Source organism: Ursus maritimus, unplaced genomic scaffold (genome assembly GCF_017311325.1).
Source record: "Ursus maritimus isolate PB19 unplaced genomic scaffold, ASM1731132v1 scaffold_13, whole genome shotgun sequence".
NCBI lineage: Eukaryota > Metazoa > Chordata > Mammalia > Carnivora > Ursidae > Ursus > Ursus maritimus.
The window spans coordinates 31,215,539-31,231,108 of record NW_024423675.1 but is presented as its reverse complement, the minus strand read 5'-3'; the positions used below and the strand labels follow the sequence as shown (position 1 = coordinate 31,231,108).

Below are 15,570 nucleotides of genomic sequence, written 5' to 3'. Positions count from 1 at the left end.
TCTACTTATTTATAGAAAATGGTATTTTAATTTTAATTTTTGTTATTGAGAAGTTATACACTGAATTTTAAAAGTTTGCTTGAGAATGAAGCAGCTTCTAGACTTGAGGTGGCTTGGTAACAGAACTTTAATCTTGTTCAGGTTTGATCCAAGGCTATGTTCTTCAGGGCTTTATGTGAGAATACTGATGAGTAAATCTCATGGTATCTCCACTCCATTTCTCAAGAATTGTTTAAAGCAAAGACATATAACACAATTCTGATCTTGAGGCTGAAAAAGAATCTGATGGCAGTTGGGGAGGGCTTCTGGAAAATGCTTCCCTTCCTTGTGGAACAGAGATGTTTGGTAAGGTGTAAGGAAGGGGCAGAGAATTTCTCTTTCTTTCTTTCAAAATTATCATGCTTAAGTGCTTAAATCAACCAGTCCTAGAACTGCTCTGCCTCCAGCATAGGTTCTAAATGCCTCCATTCTCACCTCCTCCTGAAATATGGGGTATTTGGTAAGATTTTAAAAAGAAACAAACAAACATTCTCTTAATAAAACAATGCATGGGAGTCGTACTTCAATAAATTTTGTGAAAATCAAAGAACAGCAACAAAAAAACAAACCTCGTTTAGAATGAAGTCGAGAGGCCAGCAGGGGGAGCTCTTACATCTAGCACCAGGAATCAATTGCACCCCTAACAGAAGAGATGGACCTTGCAAGTCCATACTACTTTACTATCCCAGCCAAAAAAAAGGAATATTTCTTTTTCCCCTGGCCAATGAAAAGCCACTATACTTCAAACTCCCAATTTACTCCAGTGGATTTTAGGCTTATAACAGTCAGTCCCAACTACCTCCTTTCCTCTACAGAAGAACACTCCTCTTCTTTGTTCTCCATACCTGCCTATAGTTTTGCGGCAGCTTGCTTGTCCTGGATTGCAATTCTCTGCTATTCCTGAATAAACCCTTCTTTTGCTGACAAAATAACTGGCAGTTTTATTTTCAAGGTTAACAGTTAATACGAATTATAAAAAGGGCCTGTTTTGTCTTTTAGTTATTTACTTAGCAGGACCTGAAGCCCCTACCCTATTCTACCTTCAGTTTTATTGAGGAGAAAATTAGATGGAAACATTTGACTGAGAGCCAGACACCAGGTTTCAAAGATTAAGAAACTATGGGGGGGGGGTATTTAAGAAAAAGAAAACAAAAGAAAAGTCCCTGATATCTAGAAGTAGTAGCTAGTATTTATTGAGCACTTACCACGAGCCTGACACCATTCTGTGTGCTTTGTTTTCATTTAATCTGCACAGCAACATTATGAAGAAGTTACTGTTATTCTCCCATCTTAAAGTTGAGGAATCTGAAGCACAAAAAATGAAATTTGCCTAAGATTACACAGCTAATTTGACGTGGAGGTAGCATTTAAGCACAGGCATCCTTACTCCAGATTTAAGCATGTCTCTGAACACTTCCCTCTACTGACACTTAATCCAAGATTGTGCCTATATGGAGATTCAATGGGAAAAGTCCATTTTCTGGACTCTACGTGTATGGGAGAGCTCCCTTTTTAAAGCATAATTCTCATGTATTATTATACTAGTCAACTCTTTGTGTTTTTCTCTCTTACTAAGGACTAACATTTGGGATTGCTGAACTGTGGTGCAGTGTCTAACCATGCCTGAATCAAAGCATTAGCCTAAATAACTATAAGAACTTAACATTTACCCTTCTTACAGTCTCTCATATTTGATTTTTAATTAAAAAAATCAAAATCTGTCTTCACTGACAAAAGCATGTCTTTAATCAGGATACACCTCTTCCAATTCTAAGTTTATACTGACCCCTATAGGTGATTCTGTCCTAATCTATCCGTGGCTTATTCTTATAGAACATATGTTAAAATATTGAAGCATATTTACATTTAGAATTTAATTATTTTAGGATTAAAGTCATAACATACTTTTCATAGATCCTTTCTCTCCTTGTATTGTACAATATAAACTATGCATAAATTTTATTCATCCTTTAGGACAATTTATTTTGGGGGAAACTAGCTTGTATTGATTGTCTACAATAGGTTTACACTGTGCTATAATTTATAAGACCATTGATATTTTTTAATCCTCTCAAATCTTTAAGGTTGATCTATTACTCATAAGGATTCTGAGATTCTGAGAAGTCAAGTACCTTACTAAAGGTATTTTCACAACTTACACTGAAAGCAGAATTTAAAATGCAAAACTTGAAAGGATGGGTGTGTAAATGACATTAACGATCAAAGTGAGAAGTTAAAAACTAAGTCAATAGCTTCTCCCCACTTGATAATTTTTCCAGTGTTAAGTTTTTTGAATTCGTATTAAGGACTCTTGTAATTCTACAACATTTCTCTTTAGATGTCTACCTGAATCATGTATCTTTGTTAAAATGACTTAAGTGGAACCATTTTAAAATGGAGCCAGAGCAGCCATTTCAAGGGAACGGTTTTCACATCCTGTTTCTTGAACCTTTGAACTCGGCCAAAGCATTCAAGAAGTCAGCAAGCAGGAGAATATTCCGTTTGAAAAGACTAATAAAAGTGAACTTTTGCCTACTGATCACTTCACTTGACCAGTCAATGAGTGCAAATCCAGACCTTCTTGTCAGCACCAAAGAACTCTTCTTCAAACTATTCATCCAATCTTCTTTTTTTCCCCATGAAAATCCTGTCAACCTCCTGAAATTTGGACACTATTTGGGATTCTACTTAAATCTGTGTACCCTGAATTGCAATTCTTTGATTCCAGTTAAACGCTTTGCTTCTTGAACTGGTTTCTTGTTTTTAACTCTGAGGACAATGTAAGTTACTTTAAATTTTGCATCTCCTTAACTCTTCTTTTTTAAGCTTGCATTTTCACGTGCTGAGGGGCAACATTTCTGAGACAAGTTCAACATGTCCAAACCAAACCCACTGTCTTTTACCCAATTCCATTTAATGGTCACAGTTCTACATTCCTAGGTGTTACCTCACCTTTACCTAACTAATTTTGGTAAACTTTATAAAACTTTTATTACTAATGACAATGACTATTTCTATTTCTGTGCGCCAAACTGTTCTCCTAGAATATATTTTATAACACTATGAAAAGAACTAGAACTTTGTGAACATTCCCTGGAAATGATCATTATCACATAATTTGCAAGGATTCCAAATGTCTCCTGAACAGCTCATAACGTTCAATAAAATCAACACTATGTTTAAGTTCTTATAATCAGTATGGGTCTTTTTACCTAATTAAAATTTTTGAATGTGCAAACCTCCTGTAACATCTTAACTGGACAAGATAGTAAAATGCGTGTCGACAACAAAGAAGCGACACAAAGAACTTTAAGTACCCAAACGAATGGAAATACCCCAAAAGAACTTGTCCCAGGCAGTGGCCTGCAAGAATACCTGAGAACGTAAGAGGGGTTAAAAGGACGCAAAAGTGTAAAATAAGTGGATGAACGGATGAGCACCGAGAAAGAGAAGGCAATCTCCAAAAGCAGTCAGAAATTCTTCTAATGAACGAGGGCAAAATCATCAAACACCACCTCAGCCTCTACTAAACCCAAATTCAAATAAACATTACGTAAAGGTGAGTTTTTCTCACATCGTTTCCTTAATGTGGCAAACTACGGTCAGGTTGCATTAGCCAGACGTTTCCAACCTTGGTGTTAGAGAACGCCGCTCCGAAAACTGCCTCAAATTCGAAGAATGCGCACGCACAATCTCACACGACTCCCTCCCCCACCCCATCCAACGCAGGCCTCAAAGGAAGTGACGCAAAGTTGAGGGGCGGGGTGGGCTCTGCGCCGGAAGTGGCTCGCAGATAGTAAATAAGGCCCGAAAGGGTGGAGAGGTAGTGTCTCCATCTTGTCGCCAGCCGCTGCTCCTGCGACGTTGCGGAGATGGGAAACGTCTTGGGACTATGCTCCATGGCGAGCTGGGTAAGGAGGCTTTTAGTGACCTTCAGGGTGCTAAGCGTAAGAGGCGAAAGAGAAGGGAACCCGAGTCGGGTTGGATGCGGCGCGTCGGTAACGTGGTACCCCACCCAACAGGGAGTGCCTTCCGTCCCCATTTTCTCCCGTGGTCACGCCAACTTAGCTTTAGGGCCCTGAGTCTTGCGAGGAGCCGACAGCGATGGCCATGGGGAGCAGTGGAGATGGAAAGATAACCCCGATGGGAGAAGCAAAGACAAGACAGATGTAGTTTCCCTCCCCCAATCGTCTTTCGTGAGTAGCTTTCGTGTAAGCTATTCCCCATTCTTCCAGGTCCCTTTTTGTTGTTGTTGTTGTTTTCTCTGCGTAGGCTGTCTATACGTAGGTTTTAGGCCCATTCCGTGGAGTATCCCATCCCTTCTCGTCCTGTTCTCAGCGACCTCAGACTGCAGCACTGTCATCCCTGGAGGCAGGTCGGCCTCTTTGTTCTGTCTGGCCGACTACAATTAAACGCCCGCTATTTGGGACAGCCTGGCTTAATATTTACTAATACTCTTTAGTCCTAGCTCTGTGGCTGGGTCCTCGACCTTCATGCTATGAAGAAATTGCTGTGTTTCTCAAGTAATAATATGTGTATCTGTAAAAGCTGGTCATTTCAATGGTATTACAAATCTTGTATCTTGACATAAAGCATGCTTCTGTAATCTGAAATTTCATGTTTAATTAGGTGTAGGTTGCATTTTAATTAGGTAGCATCGTTAGAGTGATACCGTTTTTCATTATAGTGGTACAATTTCTTTATTCAAGCGGTGCAAATAAACTTCAGTTTAAGATAATCATTCCATTCCCCCCCAAAAGAGACAACATATTAACATTACAGTTAATAGAGTTATTGTAATTTGGGGCGAGGTATTTGGGTTAAAATAATATTTCTTTAATCCATGATTTCTAAATTCCACTTCTAACGCTTGTCTGATTTCCCAAATGACTCCATTTTATACACGAGTCAGAATTTTTATTATTTTACATACCTCACTTTTTTTCAGAAAGTTCTGATATTGCTTGAACTATAAGTATTAGACTTTAATAAAATAATTCCTGAAGGTTGTTACTTCAACTGAGATCATTCTCTTGATTATATTTCTTATTGTAGTTGGGCATGGAAACCAGATATTTTTAATCTCAGTAAGAAACTGGAGATTCTACTTGAGTCTGTTTAATACAAAAGAGGCATAGTGTAATAAATGTATTACAAAATAAAGGGTGTTAAAACATTACTTTCATTTTTGGGGGGGGTCGGGGGAAGGTATGATTTGTAAAGTCAGATTTTGTTCATTTATCAAGCAGTCATTTTCTTTATACGTATATAGTAAAGATTTAAAAAGAGGGATTCATGTTCCCAGTATTCTTCTCCTCTCCAGAACCATGGTGAACACCTTTTTTGCCTCAAGAGCAATTATGGTTGGGAGGAGGGGGTGTTAAGGATTTTTTTTTTAAATGTGTTTTAAGTCAGAAAATCGCTTTAGTGAACAATATGGAAAATTATATTCCTTTAAAGTTTTTACAACTTAGTTCTTTACCTTTATTGACTAGGAAACTGATAAAATTGACACTGCATTTTAGTCACTGTTAATAACAAGGTATATTGGAAAGGTAATAACAAGGAAGCAGTTTTCTTATCCTCCTGTAATTAGATCTCTGGCAGATAGGCTAGATGGCCAAGGTTGATCTTAAGTGTGCTAGATTATTGTGGCCAGTCTAGGAATTGACTCTGTAGTATGCAATTCTAGTCATATTTTCCCCTTTCCGTTTTGGTGCTTCTGTCTCTATTCATGAACTGTTCAATTTTGGTGTGGTTCATTGGCAACTGAAGGGGAGTTTGCCTTGTAATATATAAGTCCGTTTTTTTAACAGTCTTAATAGTCAATATGCTTATTTGCTTAAAAGTTTTGACAAATTCAAAACTTATTCAACTTTTCAGAAGTATTCAGGTCTTCAAATTAGAACAGTTAAACCTCATTTAAACAAATCTTATTTTTTACTCATATTTTTTGAGGCTTAATCTATTTTTGTAAAAAATTTTTTCTGATTTACAGAACAGCTGTAGAAAATTTTTGAACTATGAAGAAAGCACATAAAAGAAAAAATACTGTTGTGTAGAGATTGGAGCTTTAATTTTTTATTTTGAGTTTCTTTGCTAAGTGGCCTAGAATTAGATTGATCATAAATCTTGGTTCATGTGTGGCTGTCTCTTTGATCGGTGATTACATTAACCACTTAAATATATGGATCTCCCACCTAATCTTGTAACTACGTTACCAGCAATTTATGCCTACTTCAGTGCTTTTTTCCACCCCAATCTCACCAGTGATATTAATGAATAGAATTGATTTTTTTTAATTATTGGACTTTATATACATTAACTATCACTTTTTTTTTTTTTGCTCAAGATACTTTTTAACCATGGCTTCTCCCATTTTTTTTTAACTTGATGTCTTCTCCTAATTGACTAAATTTTATAATCTGATAGATTTTTAAAGAATTCATGGATGCTGAAATCCCTAAAGTCTTTTATATATAAAAATATCTCCTATATTTCTGAGAGGCATCGTTTACCACTTCAATAGTATACCCATTTCCTTCAGAATGTAATAGTGTTTTCTGTGAATCTTGTTTTGTCTTAAAACACTGTGGTATCCACTCCCTCCCAGAATATCTCACGTGTTCTATTGACTTGTTTCCTCTGCCTGGATATCTGAAGAGTTTTTACTTCTCTTTGAAATTAACCAAATATGTCTGACTTTAAATCTTTATTCACTTTTTTCGTCTAGAAAATAGTGTTTTTTTGGGGCGCCTGGGTTAAGCGTCTGCCTTTGGCTCAGGTCATGATCCAGAGGTCCTGGGATCCCGCCCTGTCTCAGGCTCCCTGCTCGGCGGGGAGTCTGCTTCTCCCTCTGCCTTTCCCCTGCTTGTGATCTCTCAAGCTCACTCTCTCTTAAATACATAAAATCTTTAAAAAAACAAAACGAAAGAAAGAAAATAGTGTTCTTTTGAAAATACAGATTAACTTCTTCATCTAAGGAAGTTTTTCTTGGATTCTATCTTTGAATGTCCCTTTTGTTTATTTAGAGGATTCTCTATTTTAGGGACACCAGTTACCTTCATGTTACATTGTCTTTCTTTTCCTTCCATATTATTTTTCTGTATTTTTGTCATTTTCTTTTTAGTTGATATAATTTACCTGAAATTCACACTTTGTAATGTACAGGTCTGTGAATTTGGAGAAATCCTACAGTTATGTAACAGCTACAGAACAGTTAGCACCTTAAATTCTGTCATCCCCATTCTCGGCAGCTCCTGTTTTTTCTGTCCCCAGAGTTCTTTTCTTGCCAGAAGGGCATATGAATAGGATCATACAGGATATAGCCTTTTGAGTCGGGCTTTTTTTACTGAGCATTAATTCATTGAGATTTATTCATGTTGTGTGTATTAGTGGTTTGTTCCTTTTTATTTTTGTGTAATATTCCGTTGCTTGGATGTACCACAACTTACTATCCATGTATCAAGTGAAGAGCATTTCCAGATTTTGGTGATAAAATAGCTGTAAACATTTCCATAGAGGTACCACAAAGGTTTTTTGTGTGACTCTTAAATTCTCTTTTGCTTAGGTAAAATAGCTATCAGTGGAATTGCTGAGCAATATGACAGGCATACATTTGACTTGTAAGAAGCTACCCAGCTGGTTTGCAAGGTAGCTGTACCAATTTTCAGTCCCAACAAAGAGAGTTGACAGTACTTGGTATTATGAGTTTATTTGATTTTAGCCATTCTAATGTGTGTGTGTGGTGGTATCTCATTATACTTTTAGTGTACATTTCCTTAGTAACTGATGATATTGAGCCCTTTTTCATGCTCTCATTTGCCATCCATGTATTTTCTTTCTTAAAATGTTCAAATAATTTGTCCGGGTTTTATTCTGGTTGGTTTTTTTCTTACTAAATTTTAAAAATTCCTTCTATATTCTCAGTACAAATCATTTATTAACTACCTCATTTCAATATATTTTTTTCACGTCTGTGGCTTGTCTTAATTCTCGTCAGGGTGTCTTTGAAAGAGCAGAAGTTCTTAATTTTGATGAGACCTAATTTATCAATTTTCCTTCTTCTGTGGGTCATGCTTTTCATATTGCATCTAAGAAATCCTCAGTTAATTTTGATACATGGTTTGATTGAGGCTTAAGTTTCTTTTTTTTTTTATTTAAGATTTTGTTTATTTTATTAGATAACAAGTGTGTGGCAGAGGGAGAGGGAGAAGCTGAGCAGAGACCCTGACATCGGGCTCAATCCCAGGACCCTGGGATCATGACCTGAGCCAAAAGCAGACGCTTAATCTACTGAGCCACCCAGGCTTCCCTTAGGGTTCTTCTTTTAGATAGATAGGTAAATAGTTATTTCAGTACTGTTTATTAAAGAGATTGTCCTTCCTATATTGATTTGCTTTGGCACTTTAAGCAAAAACCCTTTTACCATATTTATGTAAGTCTATCCTCTACTTTATTGTTTTATTTATTTGTGCCATACTGTTGCCTAAACCCACCCTATTTTGATTACTCGGGCTTTAAAGTTAATCTTGAAGTTAGGTAGTGTGTGTATTCCAATATTGTTGTTTATCAAAATTCTTTGGGCTGTTCTAGTTCCCTTACCTTTCCATATAAATTTTTAAAGCAACTGGTTTATTTCCACCAGCCTCTTGCTGGGATTGTGATTGGAATTTGGAATTGACATCTTAAAATATTGAGTCTTCAATTCATGAGCCCAGTTTATCTTGCCGTTTATTTAAATCTTAGATTTGTTTCATCATTGCTTTCTAATTTTCATCATATTTTATTATATATATATTTTATTAGATTTATACTTTAGTATTTCTTTTTGTTGGTTTAATTTCAGTTTTCAGTTGATTTTTGTTGGTATGCAGGATTATGATTAGTATGTGTATAATGACCTTGTATCCTGGGACCTTGTTAAACTCCCTTGTAATTCTAATAGCATTTGGTAAGTTTTTTGGGATTGTCCGTGTAAACAATTATTTGTGAATGGAAAAGTTTTACTTTTCCCTTTCCTGTGTATATTCCTTTTCTTTTTCTTGTCTTATTGTATTGACTAGAACCTCTAATGTGAAGTTAAATATCTGTGATGAGAGCAGATATCCTTGTCTTGTTTTGAATCTTAGGGGAAATCAGACTTTCACCATGAAGTATGGATGGCAGCTATAGCTTTCTTGTAAATGCATTTTATCAAGTTGAGGATATTGTGTTTTTTCTTTGCAGACAGTTTTGTTTGATTTATCGTGAATGGCTGTTGAATTTTGTCAAGTGACTTTCCTGCATCTGTTGAGATGACTGTAAATGGTTTTTCTTTAGTCTGTGAATATGGTGAATTGCATTGGTTCATTTTCAAAAGCTCAATCAGTCTTACTTTCCTTGACTAAACCCTACCTGGTCACAATGTTTTATCCTTTTTATATCCTTTATTTTTATTTTATTTTTGTTTTTTTAAAGATTTTATTTATTTGTCAGAGCAAGTGCACAAGCAGGGGGAGCTGCAGGCAGAGGGAGAAGCAGGCTCCCTGCTGAACAAAGACAGTGGGGGACTCCATCCCAGTACCCTGGGACCATGACCTGAGTGGAAGGCAGACACTTAACCAACTGAGCCATCCAGGCATCCCATATATCCTTTATTTTTAAAGGCTTTGTTTTAGGGGCACCTGGGTGGCTCAGTCAGTTGAGTGTCTGACTCTTCATTTCTGCTCAGGTCATGATCTCAGAGTCATGAGATTGAGTCCCTTGTGAGGCTCTGCACTGAGCATGGAGTCTGCCTAAGATTCTCTCCCTCTGTCCCCCCCCTCTAACTTGTACACTTGTGCTCTCTCTCTCCCTTAAATAAAGCGGGCCGGGGGAGGGGGGATGCTTTCTTTAGAGTAGTTTTAGGTTCATAGAAAAATTGAGAGAAAGATAACAAAGATTTCCCATATATTCCCTGAACCTACACATGGATAGCCTCCTTCGTTGTAAACATCCCCCACCAGAGTGGTATATTTGTTAAAATTAATGAACCTACATTGACACATCATAATCTCCTAAAGTCTGTTGTTTACATTATGGTTCATTCTTGGTGTTGGACACTCTGTGAGTTTGGGCAAATGTATAATGACATGTATCCACCATTATAGTAGCATACAGAATATTTTCACTGCCCTTAAAGTCCTCTGTGCTTTGCCTATTCATTCCTGTACCCACTCCAGCCCCTGATCCTTACTGTCTCCACAGTTTTGCCTTTTCCAGAATTTCATATAGTTGAGATCACACAAGATGTAGTCTTTTCACGTTGCCTTCTTTCAGTTAGTAACACCCGTTTAAGGTTTCTCCATGTCTTTTCATGGCTTGAGAACTCCTTTGTTTTCAGCACTGAATAATATACCATTATTTAGATGTACCACAGTTTTATTTGTTCATTCACCTTCTATAGGACATCTTGGTTGCTTCCAAGTTGGGGAAGTTAGGAATAAAGCTGCTATAAACATCCATGCGCAGACTTTTGTGTGTACATGAGTTTTAATATGCATTTCCATATGCATATGAAATATGATGTGGAACATCTTTTCATATGCTTATTTGCCATCTGTATATCTAATTTGGTGAGGTGTCTGTTGACCCATTTTTATTTATTTTTTTATTTTTTAATGATTTTTTATTATATTATGTTAGTCACCATACAGTACATCCCCGGTTTCCGATGTAAGGCTCGATGATTCATTAGTTGTGTATAACACCCAGTGCACCATGCAATACGTGCCCTCCTTACTACCCATCACCGGTCTATCCCATTCCCCCACCCCCCTCCCATCTGAAGTCCTCAGTTTGTTTCTCATAGTCCAGAGTCTCTCATGTTTCATTCCCCCTTCTGATTACCCCCCCTTTCTTTATCCCTTTCTTCCCCTACCGATCATCCTAGTTCTTATGTTCCATAGATGAGAGAAATCATATGATAGTTGTCTTTCTCTGCTTGACTTATTTCACTTAGCATTATCTTCTCCAGTGCTGTCCATGTTGTAGCAAATGTTGAGAACTCGTTCTTTCTGATAGCTGAGTAATATTCCATTGTATATGGACCACAACTTCTTAATCCAGTCATCTGTTGAAGGGCATCTCGGCTCCTTCCACGATTTAGCTATTGTGGACGTTGCTGCTATGAACATTGGGGTGCATGTGGCCCTTCTCTTCACTACGTCTGTATCTTTGGGGTAAATACCCAGTAGTGCAATGGCCGAGTTGACCCATTTTTTAATCTGATTGTTTTCTTATTTTAAGAGTTCTCTGTGTGTTTTGGATAACAGTCCTTTAAGATCAGATGTGTTTTGTAAATGTTATCAGACAGTTGGCCTCTCTTTTCATTGTTTTGACGTTGAACTTTGCAGAGCAGAATTTTTTAAATTTTAGTGAAGACAAGTTTATCAGTTATTTATTTTTTTTGTGAATCACGCGTTTGGTATTGTATCTGAAAAGCCATCGGCACACCCAAGGTCATTTAAATATTTCCCTGTGTTATCTTATACTAGTTTTATAGTTATAGGATTTATATTTAGGTTTAAAATCCATTTCAAGTTAATTTTGGGGAAGGGTGTGAGATCTGTGTCTATATGTCTAGAATTCATTTTTCTGCATATGGATGCTCAGTTGTTACAACACATTTGTTGAAAAGATCATCTTTGCTTCATTGAATTGCCTTTGCATCTTTGTCAAACATTAGTTGATTGTATTTATGTGGGGCTATTTGTGGGCTAGGTAGCCTGTTCCATTGATTTGTCTATGCTTTTTGACAGTATCACACTGACCTGATTACTATTGTTGCTTTGTAAAGTCTCAAGTCCAGAGACGCCTGGGTGGCTCAGTCTGTTAAGTGTCTGCCTTCAACTCAGATCATGATTGCTGGGTGTTAGGATTGAGTCCCACATCAGGCTCCTGGCTCAGTGGGAACCTGCTTCTCCCTGTGCCTGTCACTCCGGCTGCTTGTGCTCTCTCTGACAAATAAATAAATAAAACCTTGTATCCTGCAACCCTGCTATAATTATTTATTAGTTCAAAGATTCTGTGGGGGTTGTTTTGGTCAATTCTTTTGAAATTTCTATGTAGATAATAATGCCATCTGTGAATAGAGATAATTGTATTTCTTCCTTCTCAATGCATATACCTTTTATTTCCTTGTGTTATTTGCATTAGCTAGAACTTCTGGTACAGTGTTGAAAAGGAATGGTGAGAGGAAACATACTATAATACTGTAGCATGGTATTTATTTTTTTCTTTCACTTTTAACCTATTTGCATTTTTATATTTAAGTAGGATTCTTGTAGAAGAGATAAGAGTTGGATCTCAATATTTTATCTAACAGTCTCTGCCTTTTCATTGGGAGTGTTTATGCCATTTACATTTAGTGTGATTATTACGTTTGGGCTTAAATCAGCCACCTTTCTATTTTCTGTTTGTCCTGTTATCCCTTTTCTGTAGTTTTTATTTTATTTTATTTTATTTTTTTGGCCTTATTTTGCATTAATTGGCCGTTTCTACTATCCTGTTTTATTTCCATTGGTTTACTGGCTAGTCTTCTTTGTCTTGAGTTTTTCAGAGGTCACTTTAGGGTGTATAGTATTCATTTTTAACTTTCTACAGTCTGCCTTCATGTCCAGTCCATGTCACTAATTCTTCATTTAGTGAAGAATCTTTACTTACATTTTAAGAACCTTGCAGTAGTGTATAGTTGAATGTCTTGAATGTCTCCTCTTGCATAGTGTTTGCAATCATCATATATTTTTCTTCCACCTTTGTTATAACCCCCCACAATACATTGCTATTATTTCTGCTTTAAAGGGATAATTATCCTTTAAAGGATTTTTTTATATTTTACAATTTCCATTGTTCTTCATTCCTGTTGTATACATCAGCCGTCTGGTATAATCTTCCTTTTATTTGAAGGATTTCCTTCAACATTTCTGGTAGTTTAGGTCTGTTAGTTTTGGATTCTTTTTCCTTTCTATGTCTGAAAATGGTTTTATTTTACATTAATTTTTGAAAGAGACTTTGAGCATAAAATTTTATCATATGTAGTTTTCTTAAAGTGCTTACTTTTGGTTTGCAGTTTTTTAATTAAAATTGATGCCTTTCCTTGTTTCTCTTTTTATAATATGCTTAATTTTTCTGCCTGCTTTTTAAAGATTTTTCTGTTTACAGTTGTTTTTAAGCAGGTTGTGATATGAGTTGGTATGGTTTCCATCATGTTTATTTTGCTAGAATTTCATTGAGTTTTTTGGATCTGGGAATTTATAATCTTGATTAAATTTGGGAACATTTTGACAATTATTTCCTCAGTAGGATTCTTCTGTTCATTTCCCCTTTTGAGAGCTCCAATTTCACTTACATTAGGCTGCTTAAAGTTGTCTGTGCTGATCTTCTGTTCATTTTTGTCCTAACATTTTTGTCTCATTTCTTTTGCTGTGTTTTTGGGTTCATTAATCTTTTTTGCAGTGTCTTAGTGTTTTTTGGTTCAGTTACTTTATTTTTCATTTCTACAGGTTTGGTATAGATCTTTTAAATTACCTTCCATGGCTTTCCTTAACATGCTGATTTTTTTTTTAATCTTGTTAAAATAATACTTTTTACCATTATCTATAATTTAGTCATCGGTGTTGTCAGGTTGATTTTGATTGATTGATTTTTCTCATTAAAGTTTGTATTTCCCTACTTTCTTGCATAACTGTCATTTTTTTTATTAGATGTCAAACATTGTAAATTTTACCTTGATGGACGTTGGATGTACTTGTATTTTAAAAAGAAAATTCTTGGGCTTTGTTCTTGGGCATGGGTGAGTTACTTGAAGAAAATTTGATCTTTTTGATGTTTCCTTTATGCTTTGTTAAGTGAGACTGGAGCAGCCTTTAATCTTATGGCTGATTTTTTTTCTAAGTATAACCCATAACTCACTGCCTCCTGGATAACAAGGTTTTTCCCCTATGACTGGTGGGAATACTAACTCTTCCCCCTCCTTTGGGTATTTTATTCAAATGCATGCAGTGATTAGTGCTTTGCTGAAGAATCAAGGTGAAGCCTCTGCAGATTTCCAGAGCTCACTTTGTAGCTTTCTTCTCTCCAGGATTCTTCCCTGTAGACTCTAGCTGCCTTTACTTCTCTCAGTGACCAACTCTGTTCCAGCTCCCAGCTGTCTCCTTAAATTCAGGTGAACTACTGGCCTCTGCTTAGGTCCCCGTCCCTGTACTGGATGCTCTCCCCAGGCAGAAAGTTGGGTCAGCGGTGGGGCTCACATTGTTTCCTCTCTCGGAAGTTACTGTTCTGCATTACTTGTTAATTGTCTGAAAAACCATTGCTTTGTTTAACTTTTTTCCATTGATTAGGGCAGTAGGATATATCCAGTCACTATTAAACCCATCTTGAGCTGAGTTTATAGTAATTATCTCAAGCTTTTTTCTGTTAGTAATTTTATTTTCATCTGTGTTTGTTTTGTTCCTTGGTAGTTAATTATTCTTTAAGTTTGACTTTCTCTTTTCATTATCTTATTTTATTCTTTTCCCATTTCATTTTTGAACTTTTTCATTTGCTTTTTGTTATTTTTCTGTAGTTCATGTGAAGTACAGAATTTCCTTTTCTTACTGAGTTATGTTTTGTTTCAGACTGGATTCTTCAAATGTTTCTCCCTCAGCCTTTTTTTCAGTTCCCCCGAGGGTTGTACTTATTTACTTATTGTTTTGCTAGAGTATGTTTGCATAGTTGCCGTGACTTCTGTTTCTTTCTTACTTAAGCTTACTATAAACAGCTTTGTTCCCTGCATTATATTGGTTGCTATAGTGTGTGTGACTGCTGCCATACTCCGTTCCCTTGGTTTCTCAGACTTTCCCCCCAGAGCTATAGCTGTAAGGCTAGAATATCCTAGTCTGTCCAGCTCTCTGAAGTCTTGACAGTATGGGGGAGCTCAGCCTAGGTTATGGTGAGTCCTTGTGAGAACACTTAACCTTTCTGAAATACTGGCAGATTCCCTTATTAGTGTTCATCTCTCCTGGTGAGGGAATTATCCTATTCCTCTGGTGTACTAGTAGTTTACTGTGGCATTCCACTGGAGAAAGTTAGCTAGCCTGAGTTTTCAGTTTTCACTACCACCAACTCAGAAGAGGGAAAAGATAAGGATGCCAGTTCCCTTCTTTTTCTCTTCTGGGGTATTTGAGAATTCTCAGAATTCTGTGAATTCACCCGTATGATTTCTGGTGGCTAAAGGACAGGAGCCAGAGATAGGCTTGTTATTACTCCAAGGTTTTTTGTTTATTTTTGCTGAACTCTTTGCTGATGATTTTTTTCCTTTGTTGTTTTAACTGATTTGATTTATTTTAAATGATTTAGAGGTCAAACGCCTTTATGTTTCACTTTGGTCCATCTTTACACAGAAAGTACTAAGTTTTATAGTTTGTGGAGTGATTATGTATGAACCAAATACATTTGTTCCTTGGTAATTACTTTAACTTCAGTCCTATCTTTCTTTTTTTTTTTTTTTTTTTTTGAGTGGATAAAAAAAAT

At 36.4% G+C, this 15,570-nt stretch overlaps 2 protein-coding genes across 5 annotated transcripts in view; one reads left to right on the top strand and one right to left on the bottom strand.

The window, feature by feature from the left end:
- The window catches only part of PKIB (cAMP-dependent protein kinase inhibitor beta), a 190,157-nt gene extending 186,404 nt beyond the window's left edge, over positions 1–3,753 (bottom strand). For all 4 annotated transcript variants that reach the window (XM_040627738.1, XM_008691148.2, XM_040627750.1 and 1 more), the window contains exons 1-2: positions 3,614–3,753; positions 1,245–1,344 (exon numbers count right to left, since the gene is read on the bottom strand). The gene's annotated coding sequence lies outside the window, so the exon portion shown is untranslated. The remainder of the gene's footprint in view (positions 1–1,244; positions 1,345–3,613) is intronic.
- A 55-nt stretch (positions 3,754–3,808) lies between these two features.
- SERINC1 (serine incorporator 1) overlaps positions 3,809–15,570 on the top strand; it is a 29,510-nt gene continuing 17,748 nt past the window's right edge. Inside the window, exon 1 of the mRNA XM_008691155.2 lies at positions 3,809–3,950. Within this exon, the coding sequence (XP_008689377.1) occupies positions 3,912–3,950 (39 nt within the window). The 5' untranslated portion in view covers positions 3,809–3,911. The remainder of the gene's footprint in view (positions 3,951–15,570) is intronic.